Source organism: Tachypleus tridentatus, chromosome 12 (genome assembly GCF_004210375.1).
Source record: "Tachypleus tridentatus isolate NWPU-2018 chromosome 12, ASM421037v1, whole genome shotgun sequence".
In the NCBI taxonomy this organism is placed as follows: domain Eukaryota; kingdom Metazoa; phylum Arthropoda; class Merostomata; order Xiphosura; family Limulidae; genus Tachypleus; species Tachypleus tridentatus.
This window is the reverse complement of record NC_134836.1, coordinates 3,576,342-3,591,209: the sequence shown is the minus strand read 5'-3', so window position 1 is coordinate 3,591,209 and position 14,868 is coordinate 3,576,342. Positions and strand designations below refer to the sequence as shown.

The window sequence follows — 14,868 nt, the reverse complement described above, 5'->3', positions numbered from 1 at the left end:
TTGTTTGCATTTAAGTCTTACAGTACACTACAAGCTTTTTTTTCATTTTGTTCTTATGTATTTTGTAACTCCTTCAAATCAAAACCAAAAACAACATTTTTCAGTAGGAGAATGTTTCAATAGGCCAAGTAACAGTGTGGATATAGGAAAAATTACAAATACATAGTCATGTAGTTGTCAAACAAACAGAATAAAAGTGTATTTAAAACAGTAGTAAAAATTTGTGTTAATAATAAACAAACAAACGTTTTCAGTATGTTACGTATTATAATTCATCTCAGAGGAGTCTCTGATTTTTTATGTTACATATAACAATTTCAAATAGCCTGAAACTGAGTTAAATTGTAATTTTAGATTTAAAAGTTAATTAAATGTAGAGATGTATTACATTTATGATGTTTGTCAACAAGATTTATGCTCAGTTTGCTTTCTTAATACAAATATATTTTAATACACAAACAATAATACAATTTGTAATAATGATTATTACAACTAATGATTTATATACAAAAGGTTTACAAACTTATAAGCAATATTGAGTCTTCTATTTGGTCTGGAACTGAATATTTTATCAACAGTTTGCAATAAGCAAATTAATTTTGAGTTTATATCAGTACAGCTTACTTAACAGCTGACTAGCTAGCTTTCCCTGATCACATAAACATTTTTCACAGTTGAAGTTATACAATGTCTTCGTAGAAATGCTACATCCTAAATTAATCCACTGAAGTTAAATAGTTTGTATTGTAATGTTCAGAATCTATAAACATTCTTGGCCAAATATCTGTAGTTTTCTGATTAATAAGTGTTAAAGGCAGTTATAGCTTCTGAGATTAGTAGTATACCACTTGTAACAAGCCACCAGTATATACTGTCTCTCAGCATCTTGCGATGGCTACCTTTTATGATTGTTAGGTGAGAATCTCAAAATTTCAGTTTGCAACAATAGTGGTATTTACATGCATATATACGTTATTGATTCTTATGTTCTAGAATTTTCTACAAATTTAGGGAATAGGTGGGAATTTCACAATATGCATATAACAATATAAGTTACATGCATTTCAAAATATATGTTTAACTGAAACAAACATCAATATTAAAATAAATATATAGTAGTAAATCCATCACAAGTAACATTAAGAATCATGTTTTTTGTTGTGAGAATAAATAGGTATTGTCCATAATATCAGGTATTTATGCTAAGGCTGTTTGTTGTGTTCAACTCTGTATGTGTATCTGCATAAACAAAAAATGAACTGTTTTTGCTTCTTTTACATCGACAATTAATCACTATAGAGAACATATCACATAAAATAACATGTATACATCTAAATAATTAGGAAATAAGATATTGAAATAGGTTTACTGTATTTGAATCAAGACTTATTTATGAGATACGTAATGTTTTCATAAAAACGGGAAAAAATTATAATCAGGAGGGTGTTTTTAGAAGTTAAATCCTACCAAATGCATTCCTGGGTAGTGGTTCTTTTCAAAGGGCTCATTCAAACCCCAAAATTTGTGGCTGCAGTTCAGATGGTAAATATGCATTGATTCTGTAAATGATATAAAGAATAAATAAAAAATGAAAGTACTTACAATATTAACACTATAGTGTGTTAGTCTTAACAAATAGTGGTACATTCATGATACTAGAAAAATACATAGGTTCAAGAAATCAGTTTAACACAAAAGTATGATACCATATAAACCAAGTGCTATTCAAAGAGTTAGTCAAGAGACTGTGGATATACATATGCATAGTTATGTACCTAGTATCGTTAAGTAATCATTATTTTTTTACATTATGTTGAACTGTTTCCTTTTAGGAAGGTATTTTTATATATTGAATTCAATACAAGTTATATGGCAAAAACAGTTTGATAATAGTTTAATACAAATGCTGTTGAACTTTAGTCTTCAGAATTAAGTACATGTGTATATTTTTTTTAGTTTTTGTTTGTTGTATGGTAATTGTCTTACCTAATATGTAATAATGACAAATCATAGATTTCATTTACTAGACGGAAATTGTTTTAAATTCACTTATTTAAAAATTTTCAATTAATTACAGCTACCAGACATTGATCGTTGACATGATAGGCTACAGTATGCCTAGAAAAGACAGGTAAAAACATACAGTCAACACCCTTGAAGATGATATGAATTAAAGAATTACCAAAGTTTTTACCTTAATAAGAATTTTTGTAATCTGCAGTACTTTAATAAATATTATTTATGAAATAGTTGTGGTACTTTTGAGAAAAGCAGAAATCTAGGATAATGTGTAAATATATGCAAAGTTAATATTTAGAAAAACAAATATGTAGTCATAATGCACTTTTTACTTAAAATTTCTAAAAATGTGTTATTCTTTTATACAGTGAAATATTCATTGTAACACATCAAAAACATTGTAATTAAACCTCTTTATAAAAATATTTAAATTGACAGATTTCTCTGAATCATTAATTAACATTGGTCTACAATGAAATGTACTATAAGATATTTCTTAAATTAATTTTGAAAAATTAATATACTATCTTGACTGGTTTTTTTTCCATGACTAATGTTTTTTCTTGATTTTGCATTGTATTATAAGGTTAATTTTATACTTTTGTCAATAAACCTGTTCACCTACAGTAAAAACTTACAACTTAACTTTTAAAACACAATACTAGTACTTCACTTTATTAAAAAATTTCTGTACTATAAAACTTAATTTTTTACAGATAAAATGAGGTTTTTGAATGTTCAATAATTGAAATATGGCCTTCAATTACTGAGGATAACAAGCAGCATATCAAAAAAGAGAACAGAATGTGCTAATATATGAGGAGGTTGGTAGGACAAAAGATTTTATAAGATGGTAGAAAATATAGTGTGGTGGATAAAATTTCATATTAATGTTGCTACATACTCATGATACTACCACATGAGTGTAAATCTGTAATTGTGCTTTCATATGCATGTATGTTGGATAATAAATCAACAAATGTTATTAAAGTGTTAACATTAAAAAGAATAACATTTTCAAGAACAACTAGTATATGTCTTTTTATTGGTTGAGGTAGAAGTTTTTGGTTTTCTTTAGTGGAAGTTTGTTTCTGAAGAGTAAGAGTTTGACCACCTGGCATCTGGTTGCTTTGATTTACATATATTTTCACAGAAACTTGATTTTCCTTAATGCTTTCAGAAATGGTTAAATTTGAATACAAGTATAACAATTATATTTTTGAGTTTGTAGCAAGAAAATGTTTTCATTATATTACTTCTGTTTCAGTTTTTAAAAAATAAAGAAATTATTTAGGAGTGTTAAATATTTATTCAAGTTATAATTACATTTTATGAAAGGGGGTGGGAGTAAAAATTATTCTCTAACTATGGGTTAATTTGAAGGGTATAACCAGTGGTTTGAAAGAGTATTTGTAATAGTGACAGAAAGCTAATTGGCTGAAAGTTTATTAAAAGAACTCGGGAGACAAAAATGATAATTTTTTTTATGTATTTTGTTTTTGAAATTTTTCAAAATGAGTAATCTAAAAACTGGATCAAAATTGCACAACCTCTTTATGTTATAAAAGCTGACAAAGAATTTCATATGATGTATATTCTGGCTGTGTGTCTCTCCAGGTTCCAATTAGCACAATAGAAAACTGTAAAAATATATTTTTATTATTTTCACCATGTAATACAACTATGACATCTCTTACTACATCATATTATATACATATTTCATTTCTACAAAAACTTACAATTTTTTGTAAATATCGAATGTACTAAATCCTGAGGTGATACATTTTGTAGCAAGGTCTGATCATGGAACAGATATACATTTGTATTCTTGTTACAGAATTTTCTTATCAGTAAATTATAGAGAGAAGGTTAACTATAAACACAGTTTCTGATGCAGTATTGCACCTATTCTCACATAATAGCTCCTTTTGTTCAGTGCTGCTCTCTTTATGCACACATTTTTTTGCTCACTACTAGTCTTGAAACTCCTACCTACTCGCATTTAGTGTCATTCTGTTGTATCTTTGCATGAAGCAAACCTTCACCAATAAAACCATGATGCACTTTTCTGATGCAAGCTATTTCCTTTGTACTATTTTGTCTAACCTTCACTTCTTGTCTAGGCACAGTCATATTTGGACAATACAAAATTTTGCTCCTGTTTTTTAACTTTTCACTTCATTTTCCTTTGCATTTTTTTCTTGAAGTACTTTTTTTTTGCAACTGTTAAACATTTTCTTTATTTTTTGTGGAATTACCAGAGTTGCAAAGTGGATTCTAAATTCTGTGTCATGAAAACCACTGTTGTGATTACTTCCACTTAATCTGTTGTTTTTCAGGTTTCAGGTTCTACACTTTTGTCTGAGGAGGTTTCATCCTTAGTTCGACAGGAGCTTGACCACAACATGACACAGCCAGCTTCTCCAGAATATGCAAAAATCCTCCTCCACTGGAGTAATATGGTTTTGATATTGAAGGTTTGGAAAGCTAACCCACCCTCAGCCTTTTTTAACATCATTTCACAGATATGCTACATATTGTTTGCATCCAATTTAGATCTTTGAAGTTTTCTGCTTTGACTTACCACCTAGTAGAATTTTCTTGGCTCACAACTTTTGGAATATTTGATATGAGTGTGTGGGAGCCAATCCTGATTACCCATTTAGGTTCTTCCAGGCCCAGTTTTCCAGACTCCAATTGATCCTAACCTCTATCCTTAAGTACTTGTCTACCATGCACCTCCTAACTAAGGCTATCCAATGATCCTCTGCAGGATTTCTTGAGGGAAACCTACACTCTCATATTTTCCATGCTAATCTGTTTATTCTCTTTAGTCCTTTCCCTATAAACATGGCTCCTCTGCTGCTGGGATTGTTTGGGTATGGATGCATTTTTGTATCAGGTATGCCTACTTGCTACCCATCAGCACAATTTGAGAATGGATCCATATATAGGAAGGTATCACAATCATTTTGAGTTGTGATTGGAGTCTGTGGAGCAACATTCCACTATTTCTTCTTCATTTACTCCTACTCCCATTTTGCATGCCATGCCCTCTCAACTTTTTCCTGTTTGTCTCTCCAAGGTTTTGATGGTGTGTCATCATATTCTTTGCCACAGAAACACATGCTGACTATGGTACCAGTGACTATCCTTTGGTATCTAGCATGGTAGATGCCTGCTTGGCCAGATTTATTTACATTTGGTCAGAGTTCACTTCTGATTCTTAAGTTCTTCAGGTGCTCTCTAAGGGCCATTTCATTCACTTCCCTTCTTCTGTTGTTAGTGTGTCTTGTTGAGTAGTCAGGGATCCTGCTCGACTACTCCATACCCAGTACTTGCATTTTTATCATTACATGGACAATTGGCTCCATCCAAACTAATATCACATGAACACACGTAGCTACTCTTAACAGAAGAAGCTCATGTAGGTTGGATCACTAAGAAATCCTTCCTTTAACCTACCCAACACTTTGTCCACTTGGGAGTCCTTTTTTTCAGGTACTCCTAAGCCAAGCCAAGCCTTCTTGGAGTTTTTAGTCACCAAAGCCATTACGTCTCCTACACTTACTGTTTGTGAGATTCTTTCTCTTTTGGGGAATTGATTTCCATGGAAGCTCTTATGCCCTTAGGATATAATCACTTGTAGATCTTTCAATGAATGCTATACAACTGATGGAACATTGCCAGGGGTTTTTTGTATTCTATTTTCCATCTCCCATTATCCATCCTAGTTGTTTTCACATGGTCCCTAAATTTTCCGAGTAACACCTGTTCATAGATGTTTCACTCATGAATTATGAGGTGTGTTTAGAGCATCAAGAGGTTTCAAGTCGTTGGTCTCCTGTTGAGACAACCAGGCATATCAACACTTTGAAACTACTGGACATTCATCAAGCTTTGGATCATTTCTTTCCTTCTGTACGTACAAACCACATTGATCAGGTTCTATTCCAACAGTTTGATAGTTGTCTCTTACATCAATGAACATGGTAGTACCTGTTCATGTTTGCTCTCTTTTTAAACATTAGACATACTCTTTTGTCTGTACTTAATGGTTTTCACTTATGTTTTATTGTGTATAATGTTCAGGGTACATTCATTTCTTTAACAGATCATCTTTCTCATCCCAAACAGATCTTTCCCACAGAGTGTTCCCTATATCCTCAGCAACATTTGTGTGTGTGTTTGTTTGTTTTCGAATTTCGTGTAAAGCTACACGAGGGCTATCTGTGTTAGCTGTCCCTAATTTAGCAGTATATAATACTAGAGTGAAGGTACTCATACTATTCGTTGGTAAAAGAGTAGCCCAAAAGTTGGTGGTGGGTGGGACTGGTAGTCACATTATAACGCCCCCACGGCTGAAGAGGGGGCATATTCGGTGTGACAGGGATTCGAACCCGCAACTACCGGATTAGGAGTCGAGTGCCTTAACTACCTGGCCAACATTTTGTATAAGGGTGGTGGAGTATTCAAGCTTCCAATAAGCAGCACAAGGATAGAGTTGAAAGTTATAAATCAGGATATCCAGTTGCTTCCTAAAAGCAATGAACTGCAAACAGATATTGTCACCAATACAATATTTGTGTGTGACTCATAGGTAATACTGCATACTATTTATACTGGTTGGTATCCAGATGGATGGCAAAAAATAATTAGAGCAACTGTATTGCAATATAATTACCTGGATATATGAGTCAACCCTTTTTTGTTTATCAAAATTCGCACAACTCGACTGAAAGAATATCAGTCTTCTCTGATATTTAATATAAATTGTATGCGTTTCTAAATATATATTAAACTAAAACAAACATATATGTTAAAATAAATATTAAATCCGTTACAGCATTCGTAATCTAGAAGAGTAACAACATTAAGGTGAAAGCGGGAACTATAGAAAGTTTTCTGTGGCATTGAGAGGAAACGAAAGGATGGGTTGTTTTTTTTTTGGCGAGTGAGAAAGGATACAGACGTGTTTTTCGCAACTCTTAACCGAAAGATTGAATAAGTAGGCTTCCTTGACCAATACAATATAAAAGACTTGTACTTATTTACCCGGGCGAACGACTAAACAGAGGAAAGTAGATTAAAACTACATCGGGGACCCCTGTACAAATCTCCCACGATAGAGCGAGAAACCGCGATAAATTCGCACCTAGAGGCTACAACTGGGCCAAGATACGCCATGGCAGACGGAAAAACTACCTAAGTTGTTCAAGTAACACGGAAAAAGTAAATCAAGTTTTGTTGGTGGCCAAACTATAAATAATGAAACAAGCTCACCCTTGCTAGCGTTATGTACAATAGCAAAAAAAAGAACTAAGTACAGTGGACAAAACTAATGTAAATAACATAAGAAAAAGACGTAAAGTCCAAAGAAAAATTATTAAACTAACAAATTCGACGGAAAATTCCGAAAATGAGGAAGAAGCAGGCGTAGCAATCAATACCGAGGTAGAGGTAGCTTCTCCTGCAATTAACAAAATAAATGTAGCAGCAGAAAAATCTAACACCTTAGCTGTTGATAAAACAACTGTAAACGTTCAAAAAATAACACGAAAAACCCTACAGACAGTGAACCAGACTCTGATGACCAAGAAGGCTTTATAACAGTTACATCCAAAAGACAAAAACACAATACATCACAAAAGGAAAAAACAGTAAGTAATCATATTTCGCAAAAAAAAACAAAAAAAACCTCCACAATATTCAGTTATAATAGAAGGTATTTCAGGTCACTACTGCCAACCGCTACTTGCGACAGGTGGTCAAAAGCTAAAAGCCACATGCGTCTATTGTCAGTATTAAGCATCTGCCCAGAGGCGGTGTCCTTGTTCAAGGGCAAGAGGCTGCTGACCTGAATAGGCTATTGAAAGAATGGCCAGCAGATGCATTTAAACCTGGCAAAATTAAAATCCACCTGCCAGGAAGTAAGCCGCAGCGTAAAGCCATAGTCGTAAGAGGAGTACACCAAACTATTAACCTTGACACAATTACCCAAGCTTTTTCCTCTTTATTTCAGCTCTGGTCACAAGATAAGAAGATTAGCCTTCAAGACCCCAATTAGTCAAACTAATTTTTTTAAATTTACTGTCTAATCGAAATTCGATGCTTTTCTTTAATTCCATCACTGGGCACAAGGCAGGTAGATTATTCGGCGCCTGTCTTGTGAAAGTGGGTTTTCTCGGGGTACTCCCGTTTCCCCATACATCAAATTCAGAGGCATTTGGATTTATAGATCCCAGCCACTCGGTGGCCCTAAACAGGGGGCATTTGGTATGTTGTTGGTTTGCCGCTTCTTTTCGTTCTTCTTCATATCAGCTTGGACTACGCCCGCTCTGTTGGCTTCAATCGTCCGGCCTTTTTCGTTGCTTTTCTCTGAAGCTATTTTCAATATGTTAACTTCCCAAACATCCGGCATACTGAATCATCAGGAGAAATTAAACATGATCTATAACAAAATTCTAACGCGAAGGGGGATATAAATATCCCTGAACACCCCAGTTGGGAAGATCATCTTCCTTAAAAACTAAATACCTGCCATGAATTTTTTTTTTTTAATTATCCAAGCATTAGACGAACAAAATATACCACATACGAATATACAACGCATAATTTCCAAAACAAAACAAGCACCCACAAATCTAATACGAATCGACATTGATGATAGTTATAACATTAAATCTTATCAATAATGGAATAATGCTTTAGTATCAAAGATACCAGGTGGAACAACTAAAAACTCCGGCAGTTGTAGTAACTCAATGCTACAATTGTCAAAGATATGGACATGTTTCTGCGGCTGTGGCGGAGAACACTATATCTCCCAATGTAAAAAGAAAAAAAGAAACACCCAAATATTGTAACTGTGGACAAACACACCCAGCCAACTACAAAGGATACGACAAATATAAACAAATAAAACAACGTATATATCAGATAAGAACAGCAACGTCAGAACAGGAACAACCAAGTACAAATACACAACAAAAAACAAACACAACAGAATTTAACAAAACAACTAAAACCACATATGTCCAAATGTGGAAAGGAAACAAACCTCAAAAACAGCCAGAACAAAATAATATTACACAAGAAAATAACACCTTCACACAAACACAAAAGCCACAAGAAAACAACACCACACTCCCAGAAACAAACGCTAACACACCTGATAAAACAAGCCTTATGACAACCATAATCAAAAACATATTAACAGAAGTTATAACAGAATACACAAAACCAAACAACCAACTGCATCGATATGTTAATTAACATCATGAAAAAACACATTACACCTGATATACCACACAATAACAACACTTACCGGATACATGCTAACAACATAATGTTCACAATTGTATATATCAACATCCAAGGTGTAATAGCTTCCAAGAAACACGAGATCGAAGACCTTATACAAAAAACTAACCCCCGTATTATAATAGTAAGCGAAACTTTAATATAAATAACAATAGATTTAAAATACCAAATTACACATCAATAAGGAAAGATAGAATTAACAAAAATGATGTAAATAGAGGTATTATGTTGCTTTACAAAACGGAATTATCAGTTACAGAAATTAGATTGAGAAGTGAGAACTAACATATTACTGTGGAAAGAAACAATACAAAAGTAACTGTAGCAGGAATATACTACTCACCATATATACGTAAAAACGGCTCGTTTGGGTGGGTTTTCTCGACATTATTGAATACTGCTCACTAAATAAACAACTAGACATAGCATAACTCAACATTTTTTCCCACAACCATAACTCTATAGTTATTGGAGACCTAAATAGTAAAAATGTGAATTTTGGATGCAGGTACACAAACAACAATGGAAGAAGTCTCCTACTGTTCATAGATGATAACAATATAATCCTACTAAATGATACCACCCTTACACACACAGCGTATGCCACTAACACCAGTGACATACTTAACCTGTGCTTCTGCACATATAACATGAGCCAAAAACTAGTAAAATTCCAGGTGGGAAAAGATGTTGATAGTGACCACTTACCAATATTTTGCGTCTTCGATCTCGCCCCCCATAAAAATATAACCTACAAGAAAGAAAAATTTAATTATAGTAAAGCAAATTGGCAAAATTATAAACAGGAATTAGACAATCTATTACCTAATAACGTCATAAAAGAAGTTAAAACCCATATTGAATTGGATAACTACTGTCAAACAATAACGGAGTGCCATCAGAAAGCAGCCCAAAAACAATACCAAAACAACAAATAACACATGGAAACCCAATACCGAAATAATTCCCTAATTAAAAAACGAAGACAATTAAGAAGATAGTTCATGATAACAAGAGGCAGAGAAACAAAAACACAAATAAACAATATAAAAAACCACATCAGAGCACAAATAAAACAACAAAAGTAAGAAAAATGGAATAACTTCTGCTCAAAACTGAATGATAAAACTGACCCGAAAAAATTCTGGACACATCTTAAAAGACTCACCAATGATAATACAGCCGTAAAGAAACATCCTCCACCTGAACACAATAATACATCAGCACACACAAATAAAGAAAAAAATGACGCTTTCAAAGCTCAACTTCAAAATACAGTGGTGCCTCAGTTCTCGAACTTAATCCTTTCCAGAAGGCTGTTCGAAAACCAAATCAATTTTTCCCATAAGAAATACTATAAATTAAATTAATCCGTTACAAACTCCCAAAACTAACGCATTATGAAGCATTTTAAGCACAAATATTGCTTATTTATACCTGTATAATAATACTCACATACATAAAGTCAAACATAATAAAAAAAAAAAAAATTTAACTGCACAGGAGAGCTGATGACGTAAGTGAAAGGTTGTGAGAAACGTGGAGAGTAGGAGGGTTATTATTGTTTGGAAGGGGAGTCACCTTCCATAAAAACGTCAGGTAACTCTCCTTCTGGGGTTTTTCCTCTTTTCTATCTCTTTGCACTGCTACAACCTGCTTGAGACTCACTGGACCTATTTTTCACTAAAAACTTGTCTAATGAGATTTGTTTCTGCCTGGCACCCTCCCCCTGTCTCACCACACTATATATGCCACTTCTCTTCCTAAATTTTTCAAACCACCCCCTACTAGCCTTAAAGGCATCACTTATATCAGCACTCGTTCCAGGGGTGTTTTTCAGGAGGTCAGCATGCAACTGCTTTGCTTTCTCACAAATGATGGTCTCAGAAATGCTATCACCAGCTAACTGTTTTTCGTTTACCCAAATCAACAACAGTTTTTCTACCTCTTCCATTGTTTGTGATTTTTGTTTCGTGAGCACTGTCACTCCTTTTGCAAAGTCAGCTCCTTTGATGACCTCTTTATTTTTCAGTATGGTATACTTCGCTATGAGATCTTTTTTCACCTCTATTGTGGCTCTAACAACTTTTTTTTTGGTTTGCTGCTTTCATTATCCTTCTTTGACCTCATGGTGACTTATTTAATCAGAATATTTGAAAACAACAGAAAAACAAAAAGAAAAACGAGAACGTTTACAGCAGATTTTAGCGGGTGTGTGGACTGAGCGACAGGTGCGGGTAAAATGTTTTGGGTAAAATTTTTTCTCAAACAATATGTTCGAAAACCGAATTGTTCGAGAAGAGAGTCGTTCAAGAACCGAGGTACCACTGTATATTTAAAACTCATTCTGATCCAGATACGAATACATATTTCTACAATAAAGTCACCAACCATATACTAAAGAATAAAAAAATATTTTGAACCAATTTTCTCAATGAGCATATTTGAGACAAACAAGACAAATCACAAACTATGAAAACTACGAAGACACGATACTAACGAAAGAAATATTCCTATAAGAACTTATTGAAGCAACAAGAAACACAAAAAAAAAACAATCTCCAGGTGAAGATGAAATGCAAGCCATCCTTCTAAAAAAGGGCATTCCGAAATTGTTTGACCACCTAAAAACACTTTTTAATCTCTCCCTATCCTCAGGATACATCTCAGTTTCTTGGAAGCTCACTAATATATTAATGCTCCATAAGGAAGGAAAGCCAGCAAATAAACCTAATAGCTACCGACCAATCAGCCTAACCAGCTGTATAGGTAAAATTCTCGAAAGAATAATCAGTAATAGACTCTCCACATTCTTGGAGATAACATCAAAATTACCAGAAGAACAAAACGGATTTTCAGGAAATTCAGACAAACAACAAATCATTTAATTAGTTAACCGAAACTATAATAAATAGCTTCAATAAAAAAGAATGCACTGTCGCTTGCTTCCTTGATATCGAGAAAGCATTCGACAATGTATGGCACGATGGTTTAAGGTTCCGAATGAATGAAATGGGACTACCGCGTGGAATTATTCGATGGCTATCTACCTTTTTGGAAAATAGTAAGTGTAGAGTGAATGTAGAGGGTACCTTTTCCGAGTACTTTACTCCAGAAGCTGGTGTCCCTCAGGGAGGGATTGTTAGCCCTATACTCTTCATCATGTATGTAAACAATATACCGTTGAAGGATCCTAAACATGGCTTCTCTTCACAGTTCGCTGATAATGTGGCAGTCTGGAAAAATGCCGCAACACCAACAATAGCAGCCACAAACATCCAACCGCAACTAAATAGAATAAGTGAATGCTGTAAAAAATATAGAATAGAAATAAACACAACAAAAACACAACTTGTAGTCTTTACAAAATTGACAAAACACAAAAAACTAAGTCAGAAATATATATGAATGGCACGCTACTTCACACTGCTACATCGGCAAAATTTTTAGGCCTAACCTATGATTCAAAATTAACTTGGATTAACCATGTAAATGAAATAAAAAACAAAGTCTGGCGAAGAACCAACTATGCTTGGAGTCTAACTGGCAATAACAATGGAGCATCTACAGACAACATACTAAAAATTTACAAAACATATATTAGACCAATAATAGAGTACGCAGCTCCAGCATGGATAACTGTAAACGACAAAATAATTAAAACCAAACTACAAACAATCCAAAATACAATCCTCACAACAGCATACAGAGTTCCAAGAACTACATCATTTCAATTCATACACAAATATTCGAACATACCAACAATACCAGATAAACTCCTACATAGTACAATAACGTACTATGAAAAACGAATTACTATGCGAACTAGATAGGTACCTCATACATCAGTGGTTCCCAACCAGGGATTCTCGCACCCGCGTTCCAGGGGGTGCGAGAAAAAATTTAGTTTATGCAACTTTTAGTTGGTTGTAATATTTTCTCTTTTCCAAATGTTTCGTTTTTGTTTATATATCATTAAAAACTAATTATAAAAATTTGTTTTGGCCACCTTCACCTTTATTCTTAAATAAATAATTACTGTGAGGGGTGCGAGAACATATTAAAATTTTTTAGGGGTACGGGGCATAAAAAAGAACCACTGTCATACATGATGAAGTTAGTCCTAAACATCTCTCCAATATATATTGGTCAATATATATTTTATACATAAAAAATAATAAATAAATAAATAAATAGAAATAAATAAATAAATAGCAATAAATAAATAAATAATAAATAAATAGCAATAAATAAATAAATATAAATGTATATATATACACACATATAATAAATTTAAAAAAATTAAAAAGTGCCACCAACAAACTTGACATCTTGCTGATAGGGCAAAATAATACCCATATATGTATCACAATACATGGACATTGCCCTGAAAAGGGTCCGATAAATATTTAGTTCAATTTGACCCAAAAATCAAGTAAGTATCAATATCAAATACTGCAAGACCACATAAGTACGGGAAGGAGGAAGAGGTCAAAGAGAATCTGGCCCTCTATGGTACAAACATATCATACCCAAACACTGAAAGAGAGGAAATGAAAATATTGTAATCTAAGTATTGTATAGTGTAACTACGAAAACAAAAGATAGGTATTCAGTAGAAAAGCATAAAGTCAGTAGACCAGTGGTGCACAAACTTTTTGAGACAGGGGCCACAAACAGACTTCTCGTAACTGTTGGGGGCCACAAAAAAGTGAAGATTAAAATCGTCCCACAGTTGTTTCACACAAGATATACATCACATTTAAGAACACAAAATAATGATTACATCAAAGAGTGTGCACATTATTCTAAGAAATGTTATGATACGTCAACTGTCAGAAAGTCAGTGCGATGGATGGAGCTGCATGTCATCTACGAGCTTAGAAACATCTGGCTTGATGTTTGACGTTGAAAGACGCAAGACTGCTTCCAGATGATCATCAGTCAGTTGATTGTGAGTGTTGTTTTTGTTCAGTTTCATATGCGAGAAAGCCTGTTCGCAGCAGTACACGCTGCCAAACATGCTGGTGTGGACAAGTGCGTTCTCTTTCAGATTAGAAAATGTATCAGGCAACGTTTTGTAGAAGTCAAGCAAACTCTCTTCTCGGTAAATAGCACGCAGTTCATCAGATGCCTGCAGATCAGTAAGTTCGAGCTGATATACTGCTTACAAGTCATCCACTGACACACTGAATGGATCAGCAAAAAGTTTCATCAACAATCTGCATTGGTCAAAGTCATGAAACCGTTAGTTGAAGGATTGAATCAAGGTATCTAGCTTCTCAACATAAACTTGTGTGTCAATGTCCTGATTCTTCTGCAGCTGTGACTGAAAAGTTGGAAAGTGCACAAAGTTGCGTGATGCTACTTGCTGCCAGAACAACTGCAACTTTGTCCTGAAAGCTGAGACGTGATTTGCAAGCTGACAGACAAGCTGATTTTTGCCTTGCAACTTCAAATTTAGATCGTTCATGTGTTGTGTTATGTCGACCAGAAAGGTCAAATCAGCTTGCCATGCTGGATCAG

The 14,868-nt window shown here is 33.9% G+C and overlaps 1 protein-coding gene and 1 long non-coding RNA gene across 4 annotated transcripts in view; one reads left to right on the top strand and one right to left on the bottom strand.

Annotated features, from left to right (window-relative positions):
* Positions 1–3,046, top strand: part of LOC143235395 (uncharacterized) — a 65,825-nt gene extending 62,779 nt beyond the window's left edge. For 2 of the 3 annotated variants that reach the window (XR_013019156.1, XM_076473525.1), the window contains one exon: positions 2,078–2,247. Coding sequence is in view for 2 of the 3 variants with exons in the window: in XM_076473525.1 (XP_076329640.1) it covers positions 2,078–2,091 (14 nt within the window). In the remaining variant the exon portion in view is untranslated. Of the gene's footprint in view, positions 1–2,077; positions 2,248–2,735 lie in introns of those variants that run through there. The other variant, XM_076473524.1, reaches the window with a different exon arrangement.
* LOC143235396 (uncharacterized) lies at positions 1,379–13,171 on the bottom strand. The gene is made up of 3 exons (XR_013019157.1): positions 13,102–13,171; positions 12,435–12,630; positions 1,379–1,559 (listed from the first exon to the last, which is right to left on the bottom strand). It is a non-coding gene; the product is annotated as an uncharacterized LOC143235396 (long non-coding RNA).
* Positions 13,172–14,868: the final 1,697 nt, after the last annotated feature.